The sequence below is a fragment of the Castor canadensis genome, chromosome 5 (genome assembly GCF_047511655.1).
Source record: "Castor canadensis chromosome 5, mCasCan1.hap1v2, whole genome shotgun sequence".
Classification (NCBI taxonomy): Eukaryota; Metazoa; Chordata; class Mammalia; order Rodentia; family Castoridae; genus Castor; species Castor canadensis.
Genome location: NC_133390.1, coordinates 76974257 through 76991407, shown reverse-complemented (window position 1 = coordinate 76991407; position 17151 = coordinate 76974257). Strand labels below are relative to the sequence as shown.

At 39.0% G+C, this 17151-nt stretch overlaps 1 protein-coding gene across 10 annotated transcripts in view; it reads right to left on the bottom strand.

Moving 5' to 3' along the window:
* The window catches only part of Atp13a4 (ATPase 13A4), a 118553-nt gene extending 107418 nt beyond the window's left edge, over positions 1–11135 (bottom strand). For 4 of the 10 annotated variants that reach the window (XM_074073504.1, XM_074073506.1, XM_074073508.1 and 1 more), the window contains exon 1: positions 10794–11133. In XM_074073504.1, coding sequence (XP_073929605.1) covers positions 10794–10856 — 63 coding nt within the window. In that variant the 5' untranslated portion in view covers positions 10857–11133. Of the gene's footprint in view, positions 1–10793 lie in introns of all 10 variants that reach the window. The other 6 variants (XM_074073500.1, XM_074073501.1, XM_074073502.1 and 3 more) reach the window with 4 other exon arrangements.
* Between the last annotated feature and the right edge of the window lie 6016 nt (positions 11136–17151).

Sequence of the window (17151 nt, the reverse complement as noted above, 5' to 3'; positions counted from 1 at the left end):
GAAGGTGACTAATGGTTTCAGCAGGCAGGCTCAAATTCCCTCCCACTTCTCTGTACCTTTCTCTTCACTGACTTAAGCTAATGGGATGGAGCAGTAATTAACAAAGTTCAATTACTTCTAAGGAGGAATCCCTCTCCCAGAGAAAATCCACTGGTGCGGGAAGAATGATAGAGGCAAAACACTTTAACACTTACCACCCTGAGACTCTACATTAAAGTCAAGCCCAAGTAATAGCTAGAGGAGGGACTAGAAATCCCCACCTCACACCAACAAAACAGACTTGGCTGCCACAGAGAAGATGAATAAGAATGTTAACAAAGCATAGTCCCTGAAACCCAGACATTAAGGGACTGCCTGAGACTATAAATCTGCAGTGGAGAACCCTCTCTCCTCCACTAAAAGCCTAGACTGAGCATCCAGTCCAAGAAGCTACCTACCACTAGGGAGTAGAGGAGAATAAAAAGAGATAGAAAGAAAAAGAAAGGGAAGGGAAAGAAGGGGAGTGGGAAAAGAGAAGAGAAAAGAAGAGAGGAGAGGAGAAGAAAAGAAAAGAGAGGAGAGAAGAGAAAAAGAAGTACACAGCCACGTGTGGTGGCACATACTTGTAGTCCTAGCCACTTGGGAAGCCAAGGTGGGAGGATCACTTGTTCCCAGGAATTTAAGGCTGCCTTGGGCAACAGAGAAAAACCCCATCTGAAAGAGAAAGAGAGAGAGAGAGAGAGAAGAAGAAGGAGGAGGAGGCGGAGGAGGAGGGAGGGGAGAGAAGGGAAGGGGAGGAGGGGAGAGAAGGGAAGGGGAGGAGAGGAGAGAAGAAAGAAAGGTGAGGGCAATAGGGAATTAATATGATCAAAGTGTATTTTATAAATTATGAAAATGGCATAATAAAATCCACTGAAAACTAAAGGGTTGGAAATATGAAAGAGTAATTGAATGGGTGACATTTATCAAAGTACATCATATGCATGTATGGAAACATCATAATGAAAATCCTTTGAACAATTAATATACACTAAAAAAAGAATTTGATACATTCTGGGAAGAACAAGCAAGCAGACTACATTTGGGTGGTTAGAGAAAATGGAAAGTGAAAAGGCTTCTCTTAGAATTGGCTAAAATTCCAAAGTGAAGGATCTTTAGGAAAACTTGGCATTTCCAGGTTGAAGGACAGCAAAGCTGAAATAGATTTGTTCCATAAAAATCAACCCTATTTTTCCAGGTAGAAGTAAGTGGCTTTTTATATTTTTTCAATCTATCTACCCATACTTAATTCTTGGATACTTTTATTTTGGAACTGGCCTCAAAACATGGATTATTCCTACAATATCATCTTCTGTGTACTGATTCTGAGATTTGAGCACCAGAGTTTCAAATTCCTCCAGCACAGGTCTCTCAAAAGACTAATAGAGTCTAAAAATGCTAATGTTATTACAGTCTCAGTCAGGGCCTTATATGTGCACCCACAGAAGTCAGAGAATGTCCCGGTCTGAAGGACACAGCGTTCCTCTGGAAAGCATGCAGGACATTTGGGCCTCCTCTCTGTTCTTTTTCTGAGGGGGCAACCAGGGCATGGCTGTGCTCATTGCCATAAGAGTAGCCTTAGGCACAGGGTGGAGAGCTAAGGAGGCCCTGACCTGAGCCGCCTTTCAACTCTACCCAGGCTATGATTTCAGGCAGCTTACCAAGGTTTGTTTGATGGGGATTTGAATAAAGCTTTGAGTCACTTAGTGAGTCGTTCTACTCTGGATAATCTTCACAAAGCCTGGAAACTGTAACTAAGGAATGAATCTCTTCCAAACACATCACCAAATAACCAACAAGAAGGACAAGTCAATGCACTCTGTCAGGAGTTTTTTGGGTTTTGGTTTTTTTTTTTTATTTTTAATTTTTTCTTTTTCTTTTTTTATGGTGGTACTGGGGTTTGAACTCAAGGCTTTCAACTTGCTAGGCAGGCACTCTACTGTTTGAGCCACGTCTCCAGCCAGTTTTGCTCTGGTTATTTTGGAGACAGGGTTTTGCTTTCTGCACATGCAAACCTGGATGGGGATCCTCCTAGTTTGTGTTTCCTACTGTACCTAGGATAACAGGCACACATCACCATGCCCAGATTTTTTCCATTGACATGGAGTCCCACTAGCCTGGAACCTCAATTCTATTCTCATCCTCCTCCTCCCCACCCAGGTAGCTAGGATTACAGGCATCAGCCATCATTGCCCAGTTTGCTCTCTTTCTTTTATGGACCTGAAGACCTTATAAGGTTCAGCATTGATTAATACTCTTCATTACCTCATTCATGAGTAATTCACACTGCAACTTCCATAAATTTCTAGCTCCTACCTAACAGGATATATTCAGATATGTTTTCCCTTTCTTGGATTCAAAAAACTTACAGCACATTGAAAGAATCAGCAGCGTCACTTAAGTTTCTTAAGATGTTGCACAATGATTTTATGTACTTGTTTAGAATTTAACTTGTGTGTGTGTGTGCGTGTGTGTGTGTGTGTATCTGTGTGTATTTGAAAGGACCTCAAGAAAGCATCTCTGTTGAGCCCTGGTTCAAACCAGTAAGGTATTATTATTTATACTTTGTAAGTAAGGTGAAGTAGACTGGTATGGACCATGATTTGCTTTAAGGTTATAAGAATAAATAACAGCTGAGCCACTACCACAAAACTCATCTCCAACTTCCTCGTGTGTTCCTTCAATGCACCCTGCTCTTTTTTTCCACATTGACAAATAAAATAACACATCCAGGATTTTGTCATACCATGAGACAGTAAGCCACTGTTTAACACAAGGATGTAAGCCATAGTTGGCATTCACTTAGCCAAATGAACCTGGGCATGTCACTTAACAGTTCCATGCCTCAGTCTCCTTATTTACAAAAGAGAGATGATAATTTCTTGTACAGAGTTTCTGAAAGGATTAGTACATTACTATGTGTAAAGTACTATGTACTTTATGACGCAGTCGTATCGGTACAATCAGTATCATTTGTATCAGTATCAATAGCATATGGTGTTGTAATGCCACCCCTCTCCCAGATTACTTCTCATTTCCCTGTGGATTAGCTGCCATTAAATCCTCCCCTGTTGAACAAGCTAGGAGCCTTAGAGACATCCTTCATAACTATTCATCTTGCTCACCCTTCTTTCTGATCTGACAGACTATGGATTATGAAGTAACTTGGTTCTAACATCTAAATATCGCTCAGATCCTTTCCCTACTCATCATCCTCCCTTTCAAGACTGTAGTTCAGCCCTGCTCCTCTCACCTGGGCCATACCAAACACTTCCTCACTGATCTCTCTCCTTCTAACCAGTCTTCCTCACCCCATCCTTTAAAAAGGCTACCATATCACTGTTTATTTTAAACATTCCAGTGGCTTCCAATTGTGTCAGCCAGTTTGACATCCCAGCCTTTCTGATTAAGTCTTGCATCATCATCAACGATTCTAATTCAGTAGGCTTAGAATGGGGTCTCAGAATCTGTTTTTTCACATTATCCAACTTGGTTCTAATTTAGTTATTTCGTGAACAATGTTTGGAAATCATTAGAAAGGATAAAATGTACACTCATTAGGATGTCTTACAAAGTCCTACACAATCTTATCTACCCTCTGAGGAAACTGAATTCCATCTTTCTCTTAAAGTCTACTTTCACTGAATTGCTCTTTCTTCCGTGTTCCCACAGCTCTGTATGCATGACCCTCACAATGACACCTGTTATATCACATGTTCATTTTTTTGGACCCTTGACTCCATGATTTGCAGGTACAGCTTCATGATACATGACCTGTGCAGTTATACAGAGTCCTGCTTTCAGGAGGACCCTACACTTGGTTTAAAGCACTGTTATCAACATCTTGAAATTCTTAATAATTATTCAACAATGGTCATCTCATTTTCACTTTGTGCCAGGCCCCACAAATTATGTACTTGGCCTTGCCCACTCAACTGTGAGCTCCTTGAAAACAGAAGCTGTTTGTTATTCACTCAAAATTCTCCTTAGTTAACCCAGAGGACTCTTGGCACAGACTAGAGGTTTCTTAAATATTTGTTGAGTTCATACATGAATGGATGAAAGGATAGAATAAAGTATCTCATTGAAAAATAGTGCACCATGGCTAATTAACTCTGAAGAAAAAGCTGTTTATGCATAGGAGAGAGAGAAGCCAACTGACAGATTCATGGGATTATTGACCATTCCAAATAAATAGCATAAGATTTTCTAGCTTTGTCTTTAAATTATTCAAACCAGTTCTCCATTTGAGCCCTTCTGCCTCCTGTTCTTCTCAGAATATAAAATGCAGGTTAATGAACCTTGCAACTACACTGTCAAACACCACGTTGTTTGTGCCAGGTACTGAACTTAATTTGGAGGGTGGCGGGAAAGGGAAGGGTGAGGCCATGGAAAGGTGAATAAAGCAGGGTCCCTGCTCTCCAGAAGCAATTAAGTCTCACTCCTCTAGAGTTTATATCAAAAATGAGTTGACTTCATGGGAGTTCTGCAGCAATGAATCAAGAATAAAGACATCAGACTTGGCCAGTGGCCCAGCTTCCTGGACATTTCAGCTGACAAAGTGTCTCAGCCTGAACACAATCCGTCCACTATGAGATCTGTGGTTTCACTGCTTGACACTGGCAGCCACCTCAGAGGTGCTCATGGAGCATAATAAACGAATGGCCACTGAGTGGGGGAGGTGCTTCTGCTCCCAGGCAGAAAGTTAGAGAAGAAAAAGCAAACATCAGCTACCAAAGTGGGTCAAATAATTGGTGTCCCTAGTTCATGCGGATGACACAATGGGACGTCTAGTGTGGCCAAGACCACACACCACCTGCGGCTGTATCATGACATGCCCATGCAGCACTAACTTCTTGCTAGGTTCTCAAAAAAAAAAAAAAAAAAAAAAACCTGCAAGTTCAAGAAGAGTCTTTTGCTTCCCTATATTCACTAGCTTTTAATTGCCCAGTACTTCACATACTGTGTTAAATATTTATCAGCACACCACTGAACATACTGCTTCCTCAGAAGTTAATTTTTCTTTCTCCATACATGTTAAAATGCAGTAAGAATATCATATTTGGATGTCATCCACTTGCTTGCAGTGGATGGTACAATAAAATGGTACATCACGTACAACAAAATTAAATCTATCACATTCTGTTATTTTAAAACATGCAATTGTTAAATATTTAACATACTATTAGTTGATATATCAGTAATACAATTAAGATATTCTAGTTGCCAAAAATATATAAAACTGTGTTTAAACTCAAGCTGAGAAAATGCAAAAATAATACAGCTATAAAATATAATTTTCACATAGTAAATGAACCAAAATTTAAAAGATTGATTATGTCCAATGCTAGCAAGTGTACAGGATAAATTAAGTATTATCAAAAAAGGGATTGCTGCTCAGATTATAACTTGTTACAACCACAAACTTTTGGAGAGCAATTAAGCACTATATATCAGCCAACAGTTAAAATGTATATCCCCTGCCCTGTTAGAATAGCTATCATCAAAAACACCACCAGCAACAAATGTTGGCGGGGATGTGGGGAAAAAGGAACCTTCATACACTGTTGGTGGGACTGCAAGCTAGTACAACCTACTCTGGAAAACAATATGGAGGCGTCTTAAAAAACTAAACATAGATCTGCCATATGATCCAGCAATCCCACTCTGAGGGATATACCCAAAGGAATGCGACACAGGTTACTCCAGAGGCACCTACACACCCATGTTTATTGCAGCACTATTCACAATAGCCAAGTTATGGAAATAGCCAAGATGTCCCACCACTGACGAATGGATTAAGAAAATGTGGTATCTATACACAATGGAATTTTACTCAACCATGAAGAAGAATGAAATCTTATCATTCACAAGTAAATGGATGGAACTGGAGAACATCATCTTAAGTGAAGTTAGCCAGGCTCAGAAAACCAAAGGTCATATGTTCTCCCTCATATGCGAACTTTAGATCTAAAACAAATGCAGTAATATTATTAGATTTGGGTCACATGCTAATGGGAGGACACATACAGGAGGAATGGGGAAAGGAAAGGTAAGAAACCTAAAACTTGAAAGTGTTTGATGTGCCCACTGCAGAGGAGCTAATACAGTAACCTTAAAACAACAGAGGTCAATATGGGAAGGAGACAGGAAGTAGTGAAGAGGGCAGGTAGAGATGAATCAGTTCGGTTTGTAATACACTTGTGAATGGAAGCAATGCTAGGAATCTCTCTGTACAGCTACCCTTATCTCAACTAGCAAAAACACTTTGTCTTTCTTATTATTGCTATGTGTACTCTTCAACAAAACTGGAGAAGAGGGCAGAACAGGTTCTGCCTAAAAGTGAGGGGGGTAGAGGGAAGAGGGAGGGGGTGGGAGGCAAGGGGGAGAAGTGGCCCAAACAATGTATGCACATGTGAATAAATGAATAAAGAAAAAAAAGTACATTATATGTACATATGGAATGCCATGATGAAAGCCCTTGCTATGTACAATTTAATGTATGCCAATAAATCTTTGTTGAAAAAAAAATGTATATCCCCTGTAAAGTAGCAGTGCTGTTTCTGGGCCTTCATTCTATGGAAATAATCTGAAAACACACATACAAAGTTGTCTATCACAGCCAATACAAAACTAGGAATAACATGTGTGCAACATGGAAGATTTTATACAGCACAATTCATCCAAACACAAATTAAACATTGAAATGACAGTGTGGCTCTATAAAAATTTAAAAGAAAATATATTCAGAATATACTTTTAGCTGTTGCAATGGGCCAGCTTTCAAAAAGAGTACAGATGAATGATTCCATTCTTTGTTTAAAATGCTTACTTGTGAGGGTGTGTGTACATTTCTTAAAAACAGACTGTGATTGATTTTCTTTTTGTTTTGCCATGATTTGTGGTGCAAACAAATAGATCATATCCAAATTGCATTTGGGAATGTATGGGGGGAGGAAGCAATGAAGAAATAGTATATTCAATGGTGTTCTGATAAATACTTAACAACTGCCCTTCAAGTGTGGCTGGATGGAAGTCTTGTTGTAGTATTTACAGATTTCTGTGGCATAAATACTACCAACATTATTCATTTCAAGGTACTAATGTGATGTGACTGAATAAGGAGCTGGTATGTGCCTTTATACATCATTACATAGTATTTCCACAATACAGACACAATAGAGAAAATTTTAAGAGTATATTAAAGTTTAGTACAAATATTAGAATGTGTTGAGTTTTGTAAATACATTTTTGTTAATCTGGAAGAAGTCACCAGCATGATAATACTGGTCACGCCAGGTGTAAATTCATGACTCATGTTTACTTAATTCTTTAGACCCTCATTTGTCATTTCAATATTTTTTATAATAAACACATGTCAACTTTATAATCAGAAAAAAACCAAGTGTTTTCTCCCTTATTTTATAAAATCTAGGAAAGAAAAAGATCAGGGGACATTATTTTTAAGACAAGTCTCACTGGAAAAAAATACCTCTCCAGAAAGGTTATTTCATTAGTGTGAGCAATGCTTATATCAATTAAATGTTTGTTCAGTTGTGGTAGGAAGAAATGAACACTAATCTTTCTAAGGTCTTTCAAAACAGAAATATGTGACATCAGAATTCAATAGGATGTGAGCTCTAGGCACTGTAATACTCTCACTTTACAAATGAAGAAACTTAGTCCCAGTATGAGCGTTTTCCCAAAATGAACACTACTACATGACAGGTACAAAGTAACTCAGCACCTCTCCATTTACAAATGGCCTTGATAAAGAACAAAAATATATGTTCCTTTTGTCATTATTTAATGAGAAGAAACAACTTCATTTGTGGGGTAGTATTCATTTCACTGATTGTGAGGTCCTAACTCCCCCTACCTTCATTTAGACAGTAACAGCTCACAAGTATCCAAAATTGTTAATTTTCTCACTTCTGAACAGATGTTTTCACCTGATCCTCCAAAGAGCCCTGTGATACAGGTAAGGTAAGAAATACCACTCCAGTTTCACAGATAAGAAAACAGAGGTTGCTGGCAGAGTGACTCAAGAGGTAAGAGCACCTGCCAATCAAGTGTGAGGACCTGAGTTCAAACTCCAGTGCCTCCAAAAAAAGAAAAGGAAAAAAAAAAAAAAAAAAAAAAAAAACAGGGCTACAGCAGACAAGTGGCTTTCCCAAGGCCAGTGAGAGCCAGGCCTCCAGCCTGTCACAGTGCTCTCTGGGCCTCTCCTATTGGAGGCCTTTCAGAAGCAGCATTTTGGTGAACCTTTAATGCAGGTCATTTTCTCTTCTACTGTTAATTGTCCTTCAAACAAATTCTTTCTTCCTTTGGTACTTGTCTCACTTTTACTTAACAATATTACTTTCAGGTCAGCTAGAGTTGCTCTTTAGTTCCTGGTTCTTTTATGCTACAATGGAAGATAGCCTCAGCCATCGTTCAGCCTGAGAATATTCCTGTTCCAAGTGCTAAACTCCAGAAGTCTGGTTTTTGTTGAAATTATAAGTCATTTCTATCATCAGAAGATTTACTTCTGCAAATTTCCAAACTCAGAATGTTTATAAAGAAAGAAACTATAAACACTTTGGTATGACACATTTCTAGTAAATCTTGGTTTCCTGAAAAGGATTAACCTACAAGTCGGAGGAGACAGACTTATTCAGGAAATACAAATTATACACAACAAAACAGATCCTGGGGAGGGAGTCTAAGGCAATCTGATGTTTTCCTTAGTCTTGTTTTATCAAGGGAGGAAATGGATTCCATACAAGGTCTTCAGGAAGAGGACTATGTTCTGGACTATGTTTTGATCCAAAGACACAGAGCTACCAATTCTAACTAATCTATGTAGTGCCCAGCTCTTAGACTTATTGTCTGATACAAACTTAAACAAATTGTGAGTGTATCAGTTTTCTCATTTTTAAAATGGAAGTCATAGCACCTACCTTACAGGGCCATGGTGAAAACTAACTTAGCTAATGACCAAAAAAAAAAGCTTTGTACATTAAAACTCACCATAAAAATGTGTGGAATTACGTAAGATATCTTGATACTTATTGAATTTACTATTGTGGGTGAGGGATGGAGGACTGAGCAGAAAGGGGACATGGTGTCAGGCGCAGCACCAGGCAGGTAGCCAGGTTTCTGCAGGCGGAACAGGATGGGGAGCAAAGAATGCATACTAATGCTGCACCTCTGCTGGAACTACTGGCCAAGTAACTCTTCATCAGAAAACAGAGTGTCCCTTCCACAGCAAAGGCCCTCCACGCGGGCTTGCAGCTGCATACAAAAGTAGGCTGACACCCTGACGCCTTTGGTGGTGCTGTTATGAAGATGAACTATTAACAAAACTGCCTCGCTGGGAGCAATTTGTTAGGCTGAAGAGGTAGTAGTTTCTCTAGACCTACAGATGTCTTCTGAAATACAGATGACTCATAATGACGCTTCAAAGACAAATTGTAGAAGAAATAAGTATACAGGAAAAGAATGGGTATTTTTGTAAAAGAGAGAGGAGGATGCATAACATTATAAGAGAAAAAAACCCTGCCTTCTGGAGAGAGTGTCCAAAGATGAGATTAAAACATTCAACTTAATATCTAGAGTAATGGAATAGATTTCTAACTCAAGAGAACATTTTGAAGAAATAAGAATGATATCCATCATGGAACCAGAAAGTCATTTCCGATAGCATTTGTGTAGGGCCTTCAAGGCAATTGCCTCTTGGTAGTCATCTGAAAGGAGTAAGGATATAGTTAATTAAACCATCTGAATTATGGTGCCTTTTCTTTTTTATAATTTTTCAGCTTTGATAGAAGGGATCTACTCTTGAAGTTCCAAAAATGTTGTTGCTATAGGAACAGGTAAGCAGATTAGACTTGAAAGACCAGTTTTAGAACAAAGAATTTAATAGTCAGGACTCAAGCAATTAACTAAGAAAACATTGTAAGTAAATATCTTTCTGGTTTGTTATTTATATATTAATTCCAGGAAGATAAAATGCTATTATAGAATGAGAACATCACATTTTAACATTTTAATTATATCATTACTGACATAAAAGACTATGCTTACACAATTAGCAGAAAGACCTTATTAAACACAAGTACACATCTCTGACTCTCTCTTGATTACATTGTAATTGAGAAATACCACTTTAAATTCAGCAAAAGCATAGTCATCTTTGATTTTCCTATAGTTCCCAAGATGAGAACACATCTAAAATAAAAGAGATAATGAAATATAGAAAGTCTTCTGCAACCAACCCTTATAACTAAGGCACTACCAGTAAAGTTCTAGAAGTAAAAAAGAAATGTGTGTAGGCTGATAATTGTTAATATTTTATGTGTTTTCCCTATCCAACAGTCTTGGCTAACAAGATACGTGAGATGAGAAGAAGGTCAAAGACCCAGCCTTGCAGCTGCGCCTCTATTGATATTCTCCTTCCTATCAGCGAACACCCTGCTCCCGCAGGGATTGCTGAAATTACTAGAAGTTTTGAACAGAACTTGCTATACTGATGAGGCTCAGAAACGAATTATCAAGTGGCTTCTCTCTCTTTCTGTTTTACTTTATAGGAAAACAATCTTGATAAAATGAATATAATATTTTCATTCTAGCGAATTTCCGCTGTCAGAAGTTACATTTATGAGACAGAGACGTTTCTTGGACATTACCATTTCATGTAATCCCAGAATCCAAGTGCAGAGAAGTGTGTGAGTGTGTGTGTGTGTTTTCTAGGAAAAGGGAATGGGAAGAAGGGAATGTAGCTAGAATCTTACCATCTCATTCTCTTCTCCTTCATTGAGCAAAGCATGTTGGCCCTTCTCAAAGTGGTCCCCCATGAAAACGTTGGTCCACTCTTCCTGCCTGACCCTCCTGAGCAGACAGTTCCAGGACAAACTCACAGAGCCACAGCCGCACCCAGACTGACTGAAAGAGTTAATACTCCTCCAGGTTACAACTCCTTCTTGAGCACACACCTTCTCTCAGCAAATGACAATACTTAACAAACTGAACTCCTCCCCCGAGCTAAGAGGAATTTCTGGCTGCTCCTTCCTTGCTGCATTCTCTCAGAGCAGCTGTCACAAAGGAGGCTGCTCCCTTGCCGATGTTTTTGTGCCCAACTTACAGGAAAAGAACTGACTGCCTGCCAGTGCCTGCCAGCATCAGACATCTGACTGCAAATCCAACTGGACAATGCAGAGTTGGCAAGACCCTTCAGAGGAATGGGCTCAAGAACTCCCAGGTCACTGCCTTATTCACAGAAGCTGAAGAACTGGGGTGTGGGGGAGGCTAACAGAGCTGAAGAATTAATTTGCTTAATGAAAGCCCCAATCCATAGGTTTTTTAATAGTACTGTACCTTCATTCATTTTGCATACAAGAGGTACAAATGATTACTAATCCCCATCAAAGGATATTTGTAATCGCATTTTCTTGCGCATGCAAAAAATTATTATACTTAGTGTGCATGTGGAACTAAGTTTACTGTTTTGAAAAGCAATAGAAAAAAAGTAAAGATATAATCAAACTATTCTGTCTCCTTTCACTCCAATATTAGTAGTTAAACTCTTAAAGATGTCTAGAAATAAAATATTCAAGTGACTATGATGACACTTGTTTTTATTTATTCACAAATTCTTCAATCAACATTGTTTGAGCACAGGAACTAAAAAAAATAATCAAGTCATATTTTCTATCCTCAGGTTGATGTAGGGCTTCACACATACAAATAAGTATGATAGAAAGTAGTTTTTTATTTGGAGAGCTGCAACATAATTCTAAGATAACTATCAGAAATCCCAATGTGGTGTAAAGAAACACAAACCCACTTTGGCTGTGGAAAAAAGCCTAGATTCCAGCTGTTCATCTGTGAGAGTCTTGCTGTGTGATCCTTAAACTATAAGAGATGACTTCTTATACGGTAACATCTGGCAGGAATGCTGAGGGAATGGAATGAGAGACTTGTGAAAGCAGAGTTATTAGGCTAGATGTCTGATTTAGCAGTAGGTGGTAAAACACAGTGCTCAAGGACATGTGCTTTAAATTTGGAGGGCCTGGGTTCAAACTTGGACTTTACTGGGTAGATGCTGCATCTCCTTGGGATATAGTCAGTTACGTAAGCTCCACAAACTTCTACTTCCTTACATGCACAATAAAGATGAGGGTAATACACCCTCCTTCCTGAAACTGCATTTTGAAGTGCTCAATAAAGGTAGGTATTTTTACTTTCACTCTGTCCACACACCGTCCATCAAGATCAGTACAGCTGTTGACACTGGTATCTACAAACAGACACAAGCAACCCTAAAAAACTGAGACAAGCGTGTGTATGTGTGTCTGTGTCTGTGTGTGTGTGTGTGTGTGTGTGTGTGTGTGTGTGTGTGTGAAACCTTGAGCAAATGATAAAGTAAGATAAACATAAAAAGGTAATCTGGGAAAACTCATTTTAATATTAATAACATATATCTATGTGTATGCTTCTTGGAGTTCCCCAAAATTATAAACACGATTTAACCAAATAATAAAAATTTTTATTATCAGGTTGAATTTGGGCAAGGTTCTTATTTTCTGTGCCTGTGATTCCTTGTCTGCTCCATGGGGTGAACCATCAGAGTTCTGACCACAGAGGTTGTTGTACAGATTGTGTGCAACAGAGTGTACAAATGCTTAGAAAAGTACCTCATCCTTGGCAGCGCAAGATACTGGGGAATCTTGTGTTGACTGGCAGCTCTGAGTGAGGGCGGACATAGATAAAACCTGGATGTGTATCCTTGGAATTTCTGAGAGACCAGAACAAACTCTTTCACTACTGCAGTTCTCGGTTTCAGTAGACCATGCAGTAGAACATGATTTTCCATCGAAACTGGTGTCTTACAAAAGCTTTTAGCGATCTCAGGGACCACTGTCACTGCTCAAGTTCATCTTAAATATCACTAACAGCACAACCATATTCATCAGCTGGGAGAAGTCTGTGTGCATGCCCTCCTCTAACTCCTGACCAGTTACTCCCTCATCTTAACCCCACAATGGCACATGGGTTGCCAAGTGTGCATAGGCTCCCTGCCAGAAGCAAACAGTGCCAGTATACCCAGTTCTAGAAAGGAGAATAAGACATGCCCTCTCCCCTGCCTGCCAGCTCTGGCGTAGTTCTGCCACTTTACACGCTAACACTCCTAAGTTGAGAGAAAGTTTAAAATGCCTTTGTTTTATTTATAAATATATTTTAAATATATTAAATATACAAACATTAAATGGATGCCTGCAATGGCTGTAAAATGTACACTTGCTTTTTGAAGCATTTTTTTTAAATAACAGTTTTATTTCCATAAAATTTACCCTTTTAAGGTACACACAATTCAGCAAATCTCAGTATCTAATTACAGGTCATTTTTATCACCCCTAAAAAGGAAACTTCATAGTCCTCACATTTTAACCTTATTATTTGGTTAAATTGTACTTATGAACTACACACACACACACACACATATATGTATATTTGTAATTAAAATTACCATGAGTTTTCCCAGCTTATTTTTTTATTTATCTTACTTTATCATTTGCTCAAGGTTTTACACACACACACACACACAGACACACACACACACACGCTTGCCTCAGTGTTTTAGGGTTACCTGTGTCAGTTTGTAGATACCAGTGCCAACAGTTGTACTGATCTTGATGGACAGCATGTGGACAGAGTGAAAGTAAAAATACCTACCTTTATTGAGCACCTCCCATTTCCCAGGCTCTAGTCCTCAAAATGCAGTTTCAGGAAGGAGGGTGTATTACCCTCATCTTTATTTTACATGGACACAAGTAGAGGTTTGTAGAGTGTATGTAACTTGATATATCCCAAGGAGGCAAAAGTCCAAGTTTGAACCCAGGCCCTCCAAATTTGAAGCACATGTCCTTACACACTGTGTTTTACCACCTACTGCTAAATCAGACATCTAAGTGTAATAACTCCATCAACTTGATCAGCACTGTACAATGTACTGAGAAAGATTTAGTAGATGGAGCTGCGGGACCCTGAGAGGGAATGAGACCCTGGGAAAGAGCATTTGAAGTGAGGGTGCCATGGTGGAAGATTTGCAGGATGCTGTTCAGAGTCAGTGCTTCACTCCCTCTGCAGGCAGGGGCCATGTGAAGGGAGAAAAGGGGAGCAGGAAATACAGATGAAGTCCATTCCATGGAGATCTTGAATGCCAGGCCCCAGTCTAGCCTTAACACAATAAGTGACAAGGATATAAATATGTATATTTTTGCTAACCAGCCTGTGTTGTCACATTACAGGTGTCATTGCATACCCATATTCTAAAGTGATGTAATATTGTATGCAGAAAGACCATTTCCTTGAGCCTTTAAAGTTATACCTTCAGTTTCCCTTTGGAATGTTGTTTGAAGACTGTCCTTCAAATCAGCCTCTCATCTCCCTTAATTTTGTCTGCTCAATATTTCTCTTCTGTACTACATGTGCCTCACAGGATGTTTATGGGATGGTAAAGTGAGCAGATGTGGATTCAGTGTGGTCTGAATTCTAATCTTGACATTTTGCTAACCGATTCCATTCATTCAGTTAACATTTACTTGAATAACTCAGTTTGCAAAGACCTGTTTTAGACGAAACCTAGAGAGTCATAAAGAACAATGTGGAAATATTATAATGAAGCTCATTATTTTATACAATTAATATACTACTAATAAAAAGTTGTGAAAAAATAATGACCTGGAAGAATTAAGTCTTGCAGAAGCAAAACCAATGCCAAAATATAAATTTCAAAACATACACAAGCTTCACAGGAATGACACAGGAAACTCTAGAAGGAGATTGAGTGAGGAAAGCTTTGTGAAGGTGGGGAGTTACTTCTTCCCTGGCCTGGATAAATGGAAAAGAATAGATAAAGCATTATTGACCAAGAAGACTGAGAGCAAATGCATATGAGCCCATTCTGGGGACATGAATGATACAAACAGGGATCACTTAAGTTTTCACAGGGATGTCCAAGAAGGAAACATGTTTGTCATTCACTGATTCTCTTATCGCACTCATTTCGTCTCAAATACTCTATTGAAAATAAGACAGGAAAGGGGGAGGAAAGAATAAATAGCTACATCTTTGCTGCTCTAATATCTCTTGCTTTCTTTTATCCCAGGAACACATCTGCTTCTTTGAGCAGTTCTCCACCTCTGGATGTCTATAACAAATGTTAAATAGAAATAATGGTGGTACTGGTTTCTCTGCCAGATCTGTGAGGATGCAGATATTTCACTTGCTAACTTATTTAGATGGGGTAAAGATAAGTAGTAATAGTGTTTCATCATATATTAATTTCCAACTTTTATCTGAACACTCCACAACATATTATAAAAATTATTCCTTGCAACATCTCTGTGAAGCAAAGATGTGACTAATCTTATTGCTTCCACTTGAAAGCTGCAGGAACTGAGTCATAAAAAGGTCACAGGGCTGTTCAAGGTCATGAGCCCTCAGCATAGAGTGGAACCTGAAACAAGTGTGGTGTTTTTTGCTTTGTCATAATTGGCAGTAAGCTGACTCGCTCTTTCGCTTCAGTCCTCATTGCACAAATCTGGTGTTTGTAAAGTTACGCATTATCCAAACTCAAAGTTTTACTGTTATTATTAATTATCCTAATTCACACTAATGTATAGTTTGTGCACCATGGTGTAGCAAGCAAAGATAGGCTGTCCCAAAGAGGAATTAGCTGCCTCAAGGTGGTGGTGTGAAGTTTAACTGAGTTAATTAACATTTGTAAAACATTTAGCAACCCTTGGATTAAAGAGTCTAATACAAAGATTCAAGGCCTCTCCATTAATTACAGAAGAAAAGTACGGCTAATGGCTCTCTGTTTCTTGGAGTAATTGTTCTCAACTATCCCGGCTCAGCGTTGTCTTCTGATCTTCAAGGTGACTTGGGGTGACTAGTTGTTCCATGTTCAAAAGAGCGCCACTTGCTTTCGGTTATTTCCAAAAATAAAAAAGTAAAAATCTCCTCTCTGGAGACTAGGCAGCTTCCCTTCTATGAAGATTACCTTAGTTGGCAACTGTAAAGACAATTCCAGGTCATTAAGGACAGTCTATAAAAACAAAAACTGAAAGAGTCAGTACCCAGGCAGTGGAGACTTCTGCCAGTGTATTTAATTTTGAGAACTTTTAACCTGAACATTTTGAATATACAAAACAATACATGTTAGTGTCTGACTATTTAAGAACCAGAGTCTATTACAACCAGATTCCTCAGGTGAAGAAAAAGTTCCAGGAAGACTGTATAATGATTAGTTCAAGACTATAATCTGCAAGAGTTGAGACTCAAAAAATCAAGTTTTACGTCATGTACTTTAAACAGTGTCATTTTGCTACTTATTTTTATAAATGAATCAGAATGCAATTCTTGGACATAATCTATTTAGAATATTTTAAAAGGATTTCATTTACAAAATATTGATTTAAATAGAACATTTCCAGAACCCACCAATTATATGAAGTCATGGCCATTTCGTAGAATTGCAGTGCACATCTAATTACTTAGGGAGGATGCAGAGGGCTTGGAACAATGCATTGACCCACCTCTGGAGTAGAAATCTGCTTTTGGGGAACTGATGAAATTTCAGGTATTAGAGGAAGCAGAAGGAGGTCATAAGTCAGAAGATGAAATGTTCCCAATAATGACTTCTAGCTTACTAATGGGACAGGTGATACTTAGAAATCCAGACAGGAATCTGGCTTCAAGGAATCTGTCCTTTAATGGCCAAGCCCCATTCAGAAACCTCAGGCCTGGGGTAATATTCCAATTCCAGGTGGTGGAAGCCTGGCAAGAGACAGGCAAGTTTACTTCTAGGAAGAATCTGTGGTTCAAAGCAGGATGCTAGACAGAAATATAGGAGCAGTGGAACCCATAGGGGACTTTAGGTTTGGGAATAAGGCAGGTGCCTAACGAGCAGACCAGATCACAGAGACTAGCAGTGTCTGTGACTTGGGACAGTGAGAGCAAGTCTGGCTGGATCAGTTCCCCTGCTGTGGGCCTGAGATGACATTGGAATTGGGCTGAGCCTCCCAGGGGAATCAAGTACAGACACCTGGCTGTGGTGAAAGAAGTAAGGCTGGGACTCCCTGAGCC